Source organism: Lampetra fluviatilis, chromosome 56, assembly GCF_964198595.1.
Source record: "Lampetra fluviatilis chromosome 56, kcLamFluv1.1, whole genome shotgun sequence".
NCBI lineage: Eukaryota > Metazoa > Chordata > Hyperoartia > Petromyzontiformes > Petromyzontidae > Lampetra > Lampetra fluviatilis.
The window spans coordinates 7,726,599-7,742,519 of NC_136330.1; the positions used below are offsets into that span (position 1 = coordinate 7,726,599).

A 15,921-nucleotide genomic window follows, 5' to 3' on the forward strand; every position below is an offset into this window, starting at 1 on the left:
ATACACAGACGCACACACAGACACGCAGACACACACACAGATATACACATACACACAGACACGCACACACAGACAGACACAGACAGACACACACAGACACAAAAAAAGACAAAGATCTCCCATCTAGCCTTAACAGACTGGGGCAAGTGCTGTTAGCGAGCACCTATGAAGGCCGGCACGGCACACGAGGGGGTGGGTGACCAGCGCCACGCCCGGCTGCCTTTTTCTCCCCAGTGGCGATGCTCACACTTTGCACCAGGTACTCATTTGAGGCTAAGTCGACCTAGGAGAAACCCAGGACCAGATTCAGATAATCGTCACCGGTGTTGGTGTCCGTGAGCGGGAATCGAACTCGGGTCACCGGGTTCGTAGCGCAGCGTAGCGCTAACCGCTGCACCACCGCTCCCCACTCGCGCACACACTCACAACTGCTTGTTTGACGGCCGGCGCTAAGAACCCGCTACGCGCTGACAGCACTTGCCCCTACAGTCTGTGAAGGCGGCGCTGTTGGACCTCTGTGTTCGTGTGGCGACAGGAACGTTTGGCAGGATCTACCACGGGGTGCTCGTCGATGAGAAGGACCCCAAGGTGGAGAAGGAGGTGTTCGTCAAAACCGTCAACGGTACGTAGACAAGCGTGGTCGACAACGGTACGTAGTCAACCGTGGTCGACAACGGTACGTAGACAACCGTGGTCGACAACGGTACGTAGTCAACCGTGGTCGACAACGGTACGTAGTCAACCGTGGTCGACAACGGTACGTAGACAACCGTGGTCGACAACGGTACGTAGACAACCGTGGTCGACAACGGTACGTAGACAACCGTGGTCGACAACGGTATGTAGACAACCGTGGTCGACAACGGTACGTAGACAACCGTGGTCGATGGCTCATCGCGCAGCGCGCTAACCGCTACCCTACCGCTCCCCGTACACCAGAGGTCGCAACCGGGTACCCGATACCCGTACCCTACCCGATAACCGGCTACCCGTACCCGGCCGGGTACGGGTAGCCGTTTGCGACCCTGGTGCGGCCGGGTACGGGTAAAGAATCAAAACCCGTTTGCGACCTCTGCCGTACACTCACACGCACACACACAGTGGCAAATCATCGCCCTCTACCGGCAGTAGAGTTGACGCCCGCCTGCAGGCCAGGGTTACTGCTGCCACTGTGGGTTTGCCTTGTTAGAATCCGAGACGTAATGCACTTTTCTGCTGTGAATGTTATCATTCTGATGGCTACTGATTGTTTAGCCCGAAAAGCCTCGCCGTGTTTCTTGACTCGATGGGCCCACAACAACAACAACAACCGCCATTCGCCACTAAGTGGCGGTGACGTCACCACGACGCTTGTGCCAGGCTATGTGCACCTTGAGGCCACGTGAAGTGTCGAACGCCCGCTGGCAGGAGGTCACGGGGCAGACCCAGCAGGTGCCACGGGTCGACTGACTGAGATGACGCACACAAAGATAAAAGATCCCCCGTGTAGCCTTAACAGACTGTAGGGGCAAGTGCTGTTTGCAAGCACCTATGAAGACCGCAACGGTACACGAGGGGGTGGGTGGCCAGCACCACGGCCGAAAAAATAATTTCTAAACGAAACTATTTTTAATATTTGACCAGGTAACTGAGCTACGTAGCTCTTCATCAGAAGCGATCTTGGCCATCGCAGATGATAGCTCGGCAAAGTGGCTCATTGTCGTGCGCAAATTTATATCAGTAGCCAAACACTCTGAGCGCGTGATGACGATTCTAAATGTGGAGGGAAAAACTGGAGGACCCGGAGCAACATCCACGTGGCCACGGGGGAAGAGAGAGAGAGAGAGAGGGTACATGCAGACTCAGGGTTGGTATCGAAGCCACGACCTCCTGTACACCAGGCGAGGGAGTTAACATCTCACCATCGCTCCATCTCACCATCGCTCCATCTCACCATCGCTCCATCTCACCATCGCTCCATCTCACCATCGCTCCATCTCACCATCGCTCCATCTCACCATCGCTCCATCTCACCATCGCTCCATCTCACCATCGCTCCATCTCACCATCGCTCCATCTCACCATCGCTCCACCTCACCATCGCTCCACCTCACCATCGCTCCATCTCACCATCGCTCCATCTCCTCGGCAAACACGCTGTGTGCGTCTGACCCTGTGACCCCCTGTCTGACCCTATGACCCCACAGAGCACGCCTCCGAGGTCCAGGTCGTCCTCATGCTTACGGAGAGCTGCAAGCTCCGCGGGCTGCACCACCGGTGAGACGCGGCAAGCTCGGGTTAGCGCCGTCAGCTACGTACGGTGGTGCGGAAGAAGATCAACACACGCATGCAGACGTACAGACGTACAGACGTACAGACGTACAGACGTACAGACGTGCAGACGTGCAGACGTGCAGACGTACAGACGTACAGACGTGCAGACGTACAGACGTGCATGCACACAACACTATACCATCATCATCATCATCTCACCAGCAGTGTAGTCGTTAGCGTGCTGCGCTACGATCCCGAGTTCGATTCCCGCTCACGGCGAACACCGGTGACGATTATCGGAAGCGGTCTTGGGTCTTCTCTAGGACGACTCAGCCTCAAATGAGTAGCTGGTGCGGTGTGTGAACATCAACACTGGGGAGACAAAGGCGGCCGGGTGTGGTGCTTGACACCCCCTTGTGTGTTGTTCTGGCCTTCATAGGTGCTACTCGCTAACAGCACTTGCCCCAATAGTCTGTTAAGGCTATACGGGGGATCTTTGTCTTTGATGGTGGAGATGGTGATGACGGTGGTGACGATGATAATAACAATGATGGCGGTAATGATGATGATGGTGATGATGATGATGATGACGGTAATGGTGATGATGGTGATAGTATTGATATTGATGATGATGACGGTAATGATGATGATGATGACGGTGACAGTGATGATGATGACGGTAATGGTGATGATGACGGTGATGGTATTGATGATTATGATGATGACGGTAATGATGATGACGATAGTGATGATGATGACGGTGGTGATGATGATGATGTTGGTGATGAAGATGATGTTGGTGATGATGATGGTGGTGGTGGTGATGGTGTGTGTGTGATGATGATGATGGTAACTGTGTGTGTGTGTGATGGTGATGATGATGGTGTGATGGTGATGATGATAACCGTATGTGTGTGTGTGATGATGACTGTGTGTGTGTGATGGTGATGATGATGGTGTGATGGTGATGATGATGGTAACTGTGTGTGTGATGGTGGTGATGATGATGATGGTAACTGTGTGTGTGTGATGATGGTGATGATGATGGTAACTGTGTGTGTGTGTGATGATGGTGATGAGGATGATGATGGTGTGATGGTGATGGTGATGATGATGGTAACTGTGTGTGTGATGGTGATGAGGAACCTGCTGCCGATCTGTGCGGTGTGCGTGTGTGTGATGATGATGGTGTGATGGTGATGATGATGATGGTAACTGTGTGTGTGTGATGATGATGGTAACTGTGTGTGTGTGTGCGTAACGAGGAACCTGCTGCCGATCTGTGCGGTGTGCGTGTGTGATGGTGATGATGGTGATGGTGATGATGGTGGTGATGATGATGGTGTGTGTGTAATGATGATGGTGATGATGATGATGGTAACTGTGTGTGTGTGTGTGCGTGACGAGGAACCTGCTGCCGATCTGTGCGGTGTGCGTGTGTGATGGTGATGATGGTGATGGTGATGATGGTGATGATAATGATGGTAACTGTGTGTGTGTGTGATGATGATGATGGTGTGATGGTGATGGTGATGGTAACTGTGTGTGTGTGTGTGCGTGACGAGGAACCTGCTGCCGATCTGTGCGGTGTGCGTGTGTGATGGTGATGATGGTGATGGTGATGATGATGGTAACTGTGTGTGTGTGTGTGATGATGATGGTGTGATGGTGATGGTGATGGTAACTGTGTGTGTGTGTCTGCGTGACGAGGAACCTGCTGCCGATCTGTGCGGTGTGCGTGTGTGATGGTGATGATGGTGATGGTGATGATGATGGTAACTGTGTGTGTGTGTGTGATGATGATGGTGTGATGGTGATGGTGATGGTAACTGTGTGTGTGTGTGTGCGTGACGAGGAACCTGCTGCCGATTTGTGCGGTGTGCGTGTGTGATGGTGATGATGGTGATGGTGATGATGATTGTAACTGTGTGTGTGTGTGTGTGATGATGATGATGATGGTGTGATGGTGATGGTAACTGTGTGTGTGTGTGTGATGATGATGGTGTGATGGTGATGGTGATGGTAACTGTGTGTGTGTGTGTGTGCGTGACGAGGAACCTGCTGCCGATCTGTGCGGTGTACGTGTGTGATGGTGATGATGGTGATGATAATGATGGTAACTGTGTGTGTGTGTGTGATGATGATGATGGTGTGATGGTGATGGTAACTGTGTGTGTGTGTGCGCGTGACGAGGAACCTGCTGCCGATCTGTGCGGTGTGCGTGTGTGATGGTGATGGTGATGATGGTGTGATGGTGATGGTGATGGTAACTGTGTGTGTGTGTGCGCGTGACGAGGAACCTGCTGCCGATCTGTGCGGTGTGCGTGTGTGATGGTGATGATGGTGATGGTGATGATGATGGTAACTGTGTGTGTGTGTGTGATGATGATGATGATGGTGTGATGGTGATGGTAACTGTGTGTGTGTGTGTGCGTGACGAGGAACCTGCTGCCGATCTGTGCGGTGTGCGTGGACGAGGGCGAGCGGCCGCTCGTGCTGTTGCCGCTCATGAGCTGGGGGAACCTGAAGCTCTTCCTGCGCCAGTGCAAGCTGGCCGAGGCCAACAACCCACAGGTGTGCAACAACAACAACAACACAGGCATCAACTACAACAACACCATCCACAACAACACTGGCAACAACAACACAGGCATCAACTACAACAACACCATCCACAACAACACTGGCAACAACAACACAGGCATCAACAACAACACCACCTACAACAACGCTGCCAACAAAAACAACACGGCAACAACAAAAACACCACCACCAGCAATAACACCACTAACGGCAACAACAACAAAAACAATAACACCGCCAACAACAACAACAACACTGCTAACAACAAAAACAACATGGCCAACAACAACACCACCACCACCAGCAACAACACCACTAACGTCAACAACAATAACAACAACAAAAATCAACAACACCGCCAACAACGATAACAACACCGCCAACAACACCGCTAACAACACCGCCAACAACAACACCACCAACAACAACACCGCCAACAACAACACCACCAACAACAACACCACCAACAACAACACCACCAACAACAACACCACAAACGACACCACCACCAGCACCGCCACCACCACCAGCACCGCCACCACCACCAGCACCGCCACCACCACCAGCACCGCCACCACCATCGTCACCGCCACCACCAGCGCCAGCACCGCCACCACCAGCACCGCCACCACCATCGTCACTGCCACCAGCACCACCACCACCAGCACCACCACCATCAGCACCGCCAGCACCACAACCGCCACCACCAGTACCGCCACCACCATCGTCACCGCCACCACCATCGCCACCACCAGCACCGCCACCACCAGCACCAGCACCGCCACCACCAGCACTGCCACCACCAGCACCACCACCACCAGCACCGCCACCACCATCGTCACCGCCACCACCATCGCCACCACCAGCACCGCCAGCACCAGCACCGCCACCACCAGCACTGCCACCACCAGCACCGCCACCACCAGCACCGCCACCACCATCGTCACCGCCACCACCAGCACTGCCACCACCAGCACCGCCACCACCAGCACCACCACCACCAGCACCGCCACCACCATCGTCACCGCCACCACCATCACCACCACCAGCACCGCCACCACCAGCACCGCCACCACCAGCACCGCCACCACCGCCACCAGCACCGCCACCAGCACCGCCACCAGCACCGCCACCACCAGCACCAGCACCGCCACCACCGCCACCACCAGCACCGCCATCGTCACCGCCACCACCATCACCACCACCAGCACCGCCACCACCAGCACCAGCACCGCCACCAGCACCGCCACCAGCACCGCCACCACCACCACCAGCACCAGCACCGCCACCACCGCCACCAGCACCGCCACCACCGCCACCAGCACCGCCACCACCGCCACCAGCACCGCCACCACCAGCACCAGCACCGCCACCACCGCCACCACCAGCACCGCCATCGTCACCGCCACCACCATCACCACCACCAGCACCGCCACCACCAGCACCGCCACCACCAGCACCGCCACCAGCACCGCCACCACCAGCACCACCACCGCCACCACCGCCACCACCAGCACCGCCATCGTCACCGCCACCACCAGCACCGCCACCACCAGCACCAGCACCGCCACCACCGCCACCACCAGCACCGCCATCGTCACCGCCACCACCAGCACCGCCACCACCAGCACCAGCACCGCCACCACCGCCACCACCAGCACCGCCATCGTCACCGCCACCACCAGCACCGCCACCACCAGCACCAGCACCACCGCCACCACCAGCACCGCCATCGTCACCGCCACCACCAGCACCGCCAGCACCAGCACCGCCACCACCAGCACCGCCATCGTCACCGCCACCACCAGCACCGCCACCACCAGCACCAGCACCACCACCAGCGCCACCACCAGCACCGCCATCGTCACCGCCACCACCAGCACCGCCACCAGCCGCCGGCGCCGTCCGTTAAGGGAAGAGGCCTTGCGTAGGACGCTCCGTGGCTAGCAGGATGCGTAATTGCAGTTTTTGTGGTTGGAGCGCGTCAATCTAAATGTGTCGCTTTAAAGCTTTCGTGACGGCAGGGATTCATTTTCTCGGTCCGTTCGGTAAAGTCACGTGGAAGGGAAATAATAAAATAATAAAAATATTACATAATAAAATTCTCTGTTTAGTTAAATCGTTTAAATTAATAATTAAAAATGCCTTTTTTTATATATATATTCTTGGTTCTTTCGGTAAAGTCACGTGGAACGGAAATAATAAAAATAAAACAATTAAATTCTCAGATAGTTTCGTTAAATAGTTAAATAATTGTTTTTACCCTTTTATCTGGCAACAAAACGGACACCTTTTTTTACAAGGAGTCATGTTTGCATTGACCACAATACCTGCGTTCGGAATGCAAAAAAAAAACACAACTCTGATAATTATATGCACTGTCCTTGAAGTTGATTGGTCCACACCCGAGACAGCTTTCCTTAGAGCCTAGTCTCACATGGGTTGGACCAGATGACGCCAAAAGGCGCACAACTCAAAGACAATGCACCATCAGAGTATGAGAGCTCGGGGCAAGCATTTACACCATTGGAACCTCATTTGCCAGTAAAAAATATGATAATTGTTTTTTTTCCCTTTTATCTGGCAACAAACTGTAAATAGTTTAACTTAATAATTAAATGAACCTTTTTTTTAAGTTTAATATGATATTCCTGGTTCTTTTGGTAAAGTCACGTAGAAGGGAAATAATAAAATAATAAACATAATAAAGTTCTGACGACGTTGCGGCCACGACGCAAGCAGCCGTCCTCAGGTGAAGAAACAGAGCTGTGGGACAGTCATGAGAACTTTGTAATGTTTTATTATTTTATTATTTCCCTTCTACGTGACTTTACCAAAAGAACCAAGACATCTAAATGTGTCGTTAAATCCGCTGCCACCACCACCGACACAGCTAATTAGGAAAGGGGTTTGTCGCGTGAACAAAACGTGGCCAATCCGAAGCTAAATTCTTGGATCTTTCGGTAAAGTGACGTAGAAGGGAAATAATAAACTAATTAAAATTAAACAATTAAATTCTCACGACGTTTCGATTGCAACACACGCAATCATCATCGGGTGTGAAAACCACAGCAAGAACATTTGTGGCGTTTTTTTTAAATGTCTTGCCGTGGTTTTCACACCCGATGATGATTGCGTGTGTTGCAGTCGAAACGTCGTGATAATTTTATTGTTTTATTCAGCACAGAATGGAGAGTGGTGGTGCAGTGGTTAGCGCGATGCTCTATGAACCCGGCGACCCGAGTTTCATACCCGGTTTTCTGAACCGGTCATGGGCCTCCCCTAGGTCCACACAGCCTTAAACGAGTACCTGGTGTGATGTGTAAACGTCGCCGCTGGGGAGACGAAGGCGGCCGGGCGTGGTGCTGGCCACCCACCCCCTCGTGTGCCGTGCCGGCCTTAATCGGTGCTCACGGTTTGTCCATGTTTGTTTGTTGTAGTACGGAGTTAGACTGATGGCCTTAATCTAAGTTGTCTTGTGGTTGTTGTTGTTGTTTGACTTGCATCCCACTGGGATTTTTTTGCACACAGTGTTGGTGTGCGGTGCATTTTCTGCAATATTTTTCTGTCTTTTCTTGGATTTTCTATTTGCACATAGTCACTTTAAGATGTTTTTTGTTCATGTTTTTGTTTTTTGTTTGTTGCGGTTGCACCCGATTCAAGAGCCGAATGGCTCACAGGGCTATACCTAATACATGAAACTTGAAACTTGAAACGGACTGCACTTGCCTCAAACGGTGTGTTGAGGCTACATGGGGGATCTTTGTCTTTGTGTTGATCGCAGAGCCTGTCACAGCAAGACCTGGTGAACATCGCCATCCAGATAGCGTGCGGCATGAGCTACCTCACCAAGCGAGAGGTGGTGCACCGAGACCTCGCGGCCAGGAACTGCGTGTAAGCTCACGCCCCCCCAGCTCGTCACACGCGTGACCCCCGCCGTGTCACACCAGCTTGTGTGTGCGTGTGTGCGTGTGTGCGTGCGTGTGTGCGTGTGTGTGGGGAGCGGTAGTGTAGCGGTTAGCGCTAAGCTGCGCTATGAACCTGGAGACCCGGGTTCGATTCCCGCTCACGGCTAACACCAGTGACGATTATCTGAACCGGTCCTGGGCCTCCCCTAGGTTGACTCAGCCTTAAATGAGTACCTGGTGCGGTGTGTAAACATTGCCACTGGGGAGACAAAGGCGGTCGGGCGTGGTGCTGGCCACCCACCCCCTCGTGTGCCGTGCCGGCTTTCATAGGTACTGCTACTCGCTAACAGCACTTGCCCCTACAGTCTGTGAAGGCTATACGGTGGATCGTTGTTTCGTCTTTTGTATGTGTGTGGGGAGTGGTGGCAAAGCGGTTAGCGCGCTGCGCTACGAACGCGGCGACCCGAGTTAGATTCCCGCTCACGGCCACCAACACCGGTGACGGTTTTCTGAACCGGTCCTGGGCCTCCCCTAGGTCGACTCGGCCTCAAATAAGTACCCAGTGCGGTGTGTAGTAAACATCGCCACTGGGGAGACAAAGGCGGCCGGGCGTGGTGCTGGCCACCCACCCCCTCGTGTACCCGTTCCGGCCTTGATTAGTGCTACTCGCTAACAGCACTTGCCCCAACAGTCTGTTGAGGCTACACGGGGTGTCTTTGTCTTTGTGTGCGTGTGCAGCATTGACGAGGGCCTGCACGTGAAGATCACGGACACGGCGCTGGCTCGCGACCTCTTCCCCATGGACTACCACTGCCTGGGGGACAACGTGAACCGGCCCGTGCGCTGGATGGCCCTCGAAGGCCTCCTGCACCACGACTTCTCCCCCGCCAGCGACGTGGTACGACCCGTGACGCCCCCCACCATCCCTCCCCCCCCCAGCGACGTGGTACGACCCGTGACGCCCCCCACCATCCCTCCCTCCCCCAGCGACGTGGTATGACCCATGACGCCCCCCACCATCCCTCCCCCCCCCAGCGACGTGGTACGACCCATGACGCTCCCTCTGTGGTGACGCAGCAGAGGTCTCACTCTGAATCAGTTGAGCGGCAATGTCTTTTCATTGGTTGTGTAATGCTGCTGTGTGGAAGCTACCTGGTCTGTCGCTCCGCACGAAGCTTCAGGTCTTCTCGGCCACGGTCATTCCCTCCCTTCTCTACGCTTGCGAAACGTGGACCCCCCTAATGGAGCATCTTCGCCGGTTGGAAACATTTAGGCTGGCCTGCCTACGATCCATCCTGGGATTAACCAGGCTGGATTGTGTGAGGAGCTCACAAATCCTTGAAAGATCTGGGCAAAGTCCCATCGGTGAGCTCCTCCGGCAGGCAAGGCTGCGTTGGCTGGGTCATGTAGCCCGCATGCCCAGCCACCGCATGCCTAAACAGCTTTTATTCGGCCGGATCGAGGGGGCTAAACGGGCGCGGCACGGGCTAGAGAAGAGATGGAGTGATGTGGTACAGGAGGACGTGGAGCTGAGTGGACTTGCCGATGACTGGTACCAGCGGTGTCAAGATCGGCCTCTGTGGAGGAGGCTCGTGAAGGACGCTACTGGGCAGTTGGAGGCAGTCGCCCTCCAACAACAACGGAGAGTGGAGGAGCGACGCTCACAACAACGAGCGGAGTGCCGGGTGGCTAAAGCACAGCAAGTTGGCACAGTAGGGGGCACAGGTGGTGCATCAGCCAGTCATCTCGGTCATCTCAGTCAGTCGACCCGTGGCACCTGCTGGGTCTGCCCCGTGACCTCCTGCCAGCGGGCGTTTGACACTTCACATGGCCTCAACGTGCACCTGGCCTGGCACAAGCGCCGTGGTGACGTCACCGCCCCTTAGTGGCGAATGGCGGTTGTATTGGTATTGTGTGTGTGCAGTGGGAGTTGTGTGTACAGAGTGTGTGTTACTGTGTGTTACTGTGTGTGTTACTCTGTGTGTGTGTGTGTTACTCTGTGTGTGTGTGTTACTCTGTGTGTGTGTGTGTTACTGTGTATGTGAGCAGGCCCGGGTAAAACTACGTAGCCGGGAGTCAGAGCCTTTCCCTGTACACCTTGGGGTGCGGCAGGGATGTCCTCTGGCTCCCACATTATTTAACATCTATTTTGACTGCGTAGTTCGTGAAGCCTTCAATAGCTGTACCGGGGGAATTTCCATTTTGTACAGATATAATGGGAGGCTGATCGACGCCCGGGTGCCATCAAGGGATGGCTCCCTATTGGTCAACCACTTTATGTATGCCGATGATTTGGTAATAGCTGCTCATTCAGAGGAGGAGTTGGAGACGCTGCTGCTGAGACTGGAGCGTGCCACTAAGAGATGGGGCCTTACCATCAGCCCGACCAAAACTAAGCACCTGCCTGGGTATTTTGTACCATCGGACACTCCACCCCCACAACTCCCAATCGGTGATGGGGCAGTTGTGGAGAGAGTGGAGAGTTTCCCATACCTGGGCAGTGTGCTTATGACCGGCTCCAGTTTAACAGCAGAGGTCTCACTCCGAATCAGTCGAGCGGCAATATCTTTTCATCGGTTGCGTAATGCTGTGTGGAAGCTACCTGGTCTGTCGCTCCGCACGAAGCTTCAGGTCTTCTCGGCCACAGTCATTCCCTCCCGTCTCTACGCTTGCGAAACGTGGACCCCCCTAATGGAGCATCTTTGCCGGTTGGAAACATTTAGGCTGGCCTGCCTACGATCCATCCTGGGTTTAACCAGGCTGGATTGTGTGAGGAGCTCACAAATCCTTGAAAGATCTGGGCAAGGTCCCATCGGTGAGCTCCTCCGGCAGACAAGGCTGCGTTGGCTGGATCATGTAGCCCGCATGCCCAGCCACCGCATGCCTAAACAGCTTTTGTTCGGCCGGATCGAGGGGGCTAAACGGGCGCGGCACGGGCTAGAGAAGAGATGGAGTGATGTGGTACAGGAGGACGTGGAGCTGAGTGGACTTGCCGATGACTGGTACCAGCGGTGTCAAGATCGGCCTCAGTGGAGGAGGCTCGTGAAGGACGCTACTGGGCAGTTGGAGGCAGTCGCCCTCCAACAACAACGGAGGGCGGAGGAGCGACGCTCACAACAACGAGCGGAGCGCCGGGTGGCTAAAGCACAGCAAGTTGGCACAGTAGGGGGCACAGGTGGTGCATCAGCCAGTCATCTCGGTCATCTCGGTCAGTCGACCCGTGGCACCTGGGTCTGCCCCGTGACCTCCTGCCAGCGGGCGTTCGACACTTCACGTGGCCTCAGGGTGCACATGGCCTGGCACAAGCGTCGTGGTGACGTCACCGCCACTTAGTGGCGAATGGCGGTTGTTGTTGTGTGTGCAGTGGGCATTTGGGGTGACGCTGTGGGAGTTGATGACGCTGGGCCAGACGCCCTATCTGTGTGTGTGTGTGTGTGTTACTGTGTGTGTGCGTGTTACTGTGTGTGTGTGTTACTGTGTGTGTCACTCTGTGTGTGTGTTACTGTGTGTGTCACTCTGTGTGTGTGTGTGTCACTCTGTGTGTGTGTGTGTGTTACTGTGTGTGTCACTCTGTGTGTGTGTGTGTGTTACTGTGTGTGTCACTCTGTGTGTGTGTGTGCAGTGGGCGTTTGGGGTGACGCTGTGGGAGTTGATGACGCTGGGCTAGACGCCCTATCTGTGTGTGTGTGTTACTGTGTGTGTTACTGTGTGTGTGTGTCACTCTGTGTGTGTGTGTTACTGTGTGTGTCACTCTGTGTGTGTGTGTTACTGTGTGTGTCACTCTGTGTGTGTGTGTTTTACTGTGTGTGTCACTCTGTGTGTGTGTGTGTTCCTATCTGTGTGTGTGTGTTACTGTGTGTGTTACTGTGTGTGTGTCACTCTGTGTGTGTGTGTGTGTTACTGTGTGTGTGTTACTGTGTGTGTGTTACTGTGTGTGTGTGTGTTACTGTGTGTGTGTGTTACTGTGTGTGTCACTCTGTGTGTGTGTGTGTGTTACTGTGTGTGTGTGTTACTGTGTGTGTTACTCTGTGTGTGTGTGTTACTGTGTGTGTCACTCTGTGTGTGTGTGTGTGTTACTGTGTGTGTCACTCTGTGTGTGTGTGTTACTGTGTGTGTGTGTGTGCAGTGGGCGTTTGGGGTGACGCTGTGGGAGTTGATGACGCTGGGCCAGACCCCGTACGCTGAAATCGACCCCTTCGAGATGGCGGCTTACCTCAAGGACGGATTCCGAATCCCCCAACCCTGCAACTGCCCCGACGAGCTGTACGTACTCACCACACTCGCCACACTCGCCACACTCACCACACACACTCACCACACTCACCACACACACCACACTCACCACACTCACCACACGCACCACACTCACCACAATCACCACTCACCACACTCACCACACTCACCACACTCACCACACTCACCACACCGCACTCACCACACCACACTCACCACACTCACCACACCACACTCACCACACCACACTCACCACACCACACTCACCACACTCACCACACTCACCACACCGCACTCACCACACTCACCACCACACTCACCACACTCACCACACTCACCACACCACACACACCACACTCACCACACTCACCACACCACACTCACCACACCACACTCACCACACTCACCACACTCACCACACCCACCAGACTTACCACACTCACCACTCTCACCACACCACACTCACCACACTCACTCACCACACCGCCACACTCACCACACTCGATGCACTACCGCACTGACCGCACTACACCGCACTCACCACACTGCACTCACCACACCGCACTACTGCACAACACTGTACTACCACACTGCACTATCACACCACACTGCACTACCGCACCACACCGCACTCGTCAGACTCCGCCACATTGCCTACACAGAGTGCACTGCAGCGATATGGTGGTGTAGTGGTGATGTAAATATGTTGTGATGGGGAATGTGTTGACGTGGTGATGATGGTAATGATGGTGTGGTGACGGTGATGGTGTGGTGGTGATGGTCGTGGTGATGATGGTGGTGATGGCGTGGTGATGGCGTGGTGACGGTGTGGTGTTGACGGTGACGGTGTGGTGATGACGGTGACGGTGTGGTGTTGACGGTGTGGTGGAGAAGGTGTGGTAATGGTGTGGTGACGGGGTGGGGGTGGTGGTGATGGTGTGGTGATGACGGTGTGGTGGTGGTGGTGATGGTGTGGTGATGACGGTGTGGTGGAGAAGGTGTGGTAATGGTGTGGTGACGGGTGCGGGTGGTGGTGATGGTGACGGTGTGATGACGGTGTGGTGATGGGGTGGTGTTTACGGTGATGGTGTGGTGATGACGTGGTGTCGGTGTGGTGTTGACGGTGTGGTAATGGTGTGGTGATGGTGTGGTGATGGCGTGGTGACGGTGTGGTGTTGACAGTGACGGTGTGGTGATGGCGTGGTGACGGTGTGGTGGTGACGGTGTGGTGGTGACGGTGTGGTGGTGATGACGGTGATGGTGTGGTGGTGACGGTGTGGTGGTGATGACGGTGACGGTGTGGTGGTGACGGTGTGGTGATGGCGTGGTGACGGTGTGGCGGTGACGGTGTGGTGATGACGGTGGTGGTGATGGCGTGGTGATGATGACGGTGTGGTGTTGACGGTGTGGTGACGGTGTGGTGATGGTGGTGGTGTTGACGGTGTGGTGACGGTGTGGTGTTGACGGTGTGGTGACGGTGTGATGGTGTGGTGGTGGTGGTGGTGGTTGTTGACCACGTGCAGGTTTGCAGTCATGGCGTGCTGCTGGGCGCTGGACCCAGAGGAGAGGCCAAAGTTCACTCAGCTGGTGCAGTGCCTCACCGAGTTCCACGCCGCACTCACCGCCTACGTCTGAGCTCACCGCTCACCACTCACCACCTACGTGTGAACTCGCCGTTCACCGTGTGAGCTCACCACTCACCACCCACGTGTGAACTCGCCGCTCACCACGCACGTGTGACCTCACCGCTCACCACTCGCGTGTCAGCTGACCGCCTTTGTGTGAGCTCACCGCTCACCACTCGCCGCTCGCCGCTCACCACTCGCCACTCGCCACCACCGTGTGAGCTCACCACTCACCACTCACCACTCGCCACTCACCACCGTGTGAGCTCACCCTGTTCTCCTTGAACTCCCACCACCTGGGTTCCATCTGGTGTCTCGCCGCGTCGTTGACTTTTCTCATCCCGGGAGCCGTGAGCGGGGCAAGGGGCGACCCTGGAGTGGACGCAGGGGGCGGTGTGGGTCATGGGGGTCAGATGTGGGTGGAGGGTCAGGGGGGGCGACGAGTCAGAGGTGAAGGGTCAGGGGGCGACGAGTCAGAGGTGAAGAGCCAGGGGGCGGTGCATGTCAGGGGGCGACGAGTCAGAGGTGAAGGGTCAGGGAGTGATGAGTCAGAGGTGAAGGGTCAGGGGGCGACGAGTCAGAGGTGAAGGGTCAGGGGGCGATGCATGTCAGGGGGCGATGAGTCAGAGGTGAAGGGTCAGGGAGCGATGCATGTCGGGGAGGCGACGAGTCAGAGGTGAAGGGTCAGGGGGTGACGGGTCAGAGGTGAAGGGTCAGGGGGCGATGTGTAGGGGGTGATGCGAGTCAGCGGGTGAGGCGTGCCATGTGGTGAGGCGGGCTTAGGGGGTGCGGGGTCGTGGCGCTGGGTGGACACCGGGTGGACACTGGGTGGACACCGGGGCCGGCCCCCCTCTCGCCGTCCCGCCTCTCGTCTTTCTGCGCTCGCTCCTTCCGTTCCGTCTGCTTCGTTGCTGTTGTTTTTACTGCATCTCACACACACACACATATACACACACATACACATACATACATATACACACACACACATATACACACACATACACATACATACATATATACATACACATACATATATGTCTCTCTCTTAAAGTTCAGTTCTTCGCGAGAGACTTTTGTTTTGTGTAGCATCGTGGGGGGGGGGGGGGGCGGCGACCGCACGCCGAGGTCACGGGGGGCTCGGAGGTCACGTGGGGCTCGGAGGTCACGGGGGGTTCAGAGGTCACTTGCGAATGCCGAGGCCGGCAAAAATTAACAAGTTTATATATAAAATATTCATTAATAAATAATGTTAATAATCGACTGCTCCGGCGAAACGCTACGGTGCCATGGCGGGGGGAGGGGGGTATAGGTATGGGGGG

At 55.2% G+C, this 15,921-nt stretch overlaps 1 protein-coding gene across 2 annotated transcripts in view; it reads left to right on the top strand.

Moving 5' to 3' along the window:
• RYK (receptor like tyrosine kinase) overlaps nt 1-15,697 on the top strand; it is a 79,565-nt gene extending 63,868 nt beyond the window's left edge. Inside the window, exons 10-16 of one of the 2 annotated variants that reach the window (XM_078880233.1) lie at nt 536-622; nt 2,187-2,256; nt 4,695-4,827; nt 8,621-8,730; nt 9,483-9,642; nt 12,871-13,007; nt 14,501-15,697. In XM_078880233.1, the coding sequence (XP_078736359.1) occupies nt 536-622; nt 2,187-2,256; nt 4,695-4,827; nt 8,621-8,730; nt 9,483-9,642; nt 12,871-13,007; nt 14,501-14,612 (809 nt within the window). In that variant the 3' untranslated portion in view covers nt 14,613-15,697. Of the gene's footprint in view, nt 1-535; nt 623-2,186; nt 2,257-4,694; nt 4,828-8,620; nt 8,731-9,482; nt 9,643-12,366; nt 12,502-12,870; nt 13,008-14,500 lie in introns of those variants that run through there. The other variant, XM_078880234.1, reaches the window with a different exon arrangement.
• The last annotated feature ends 224 nt before the right edge of the window (nt 15,698-15,921 follow it).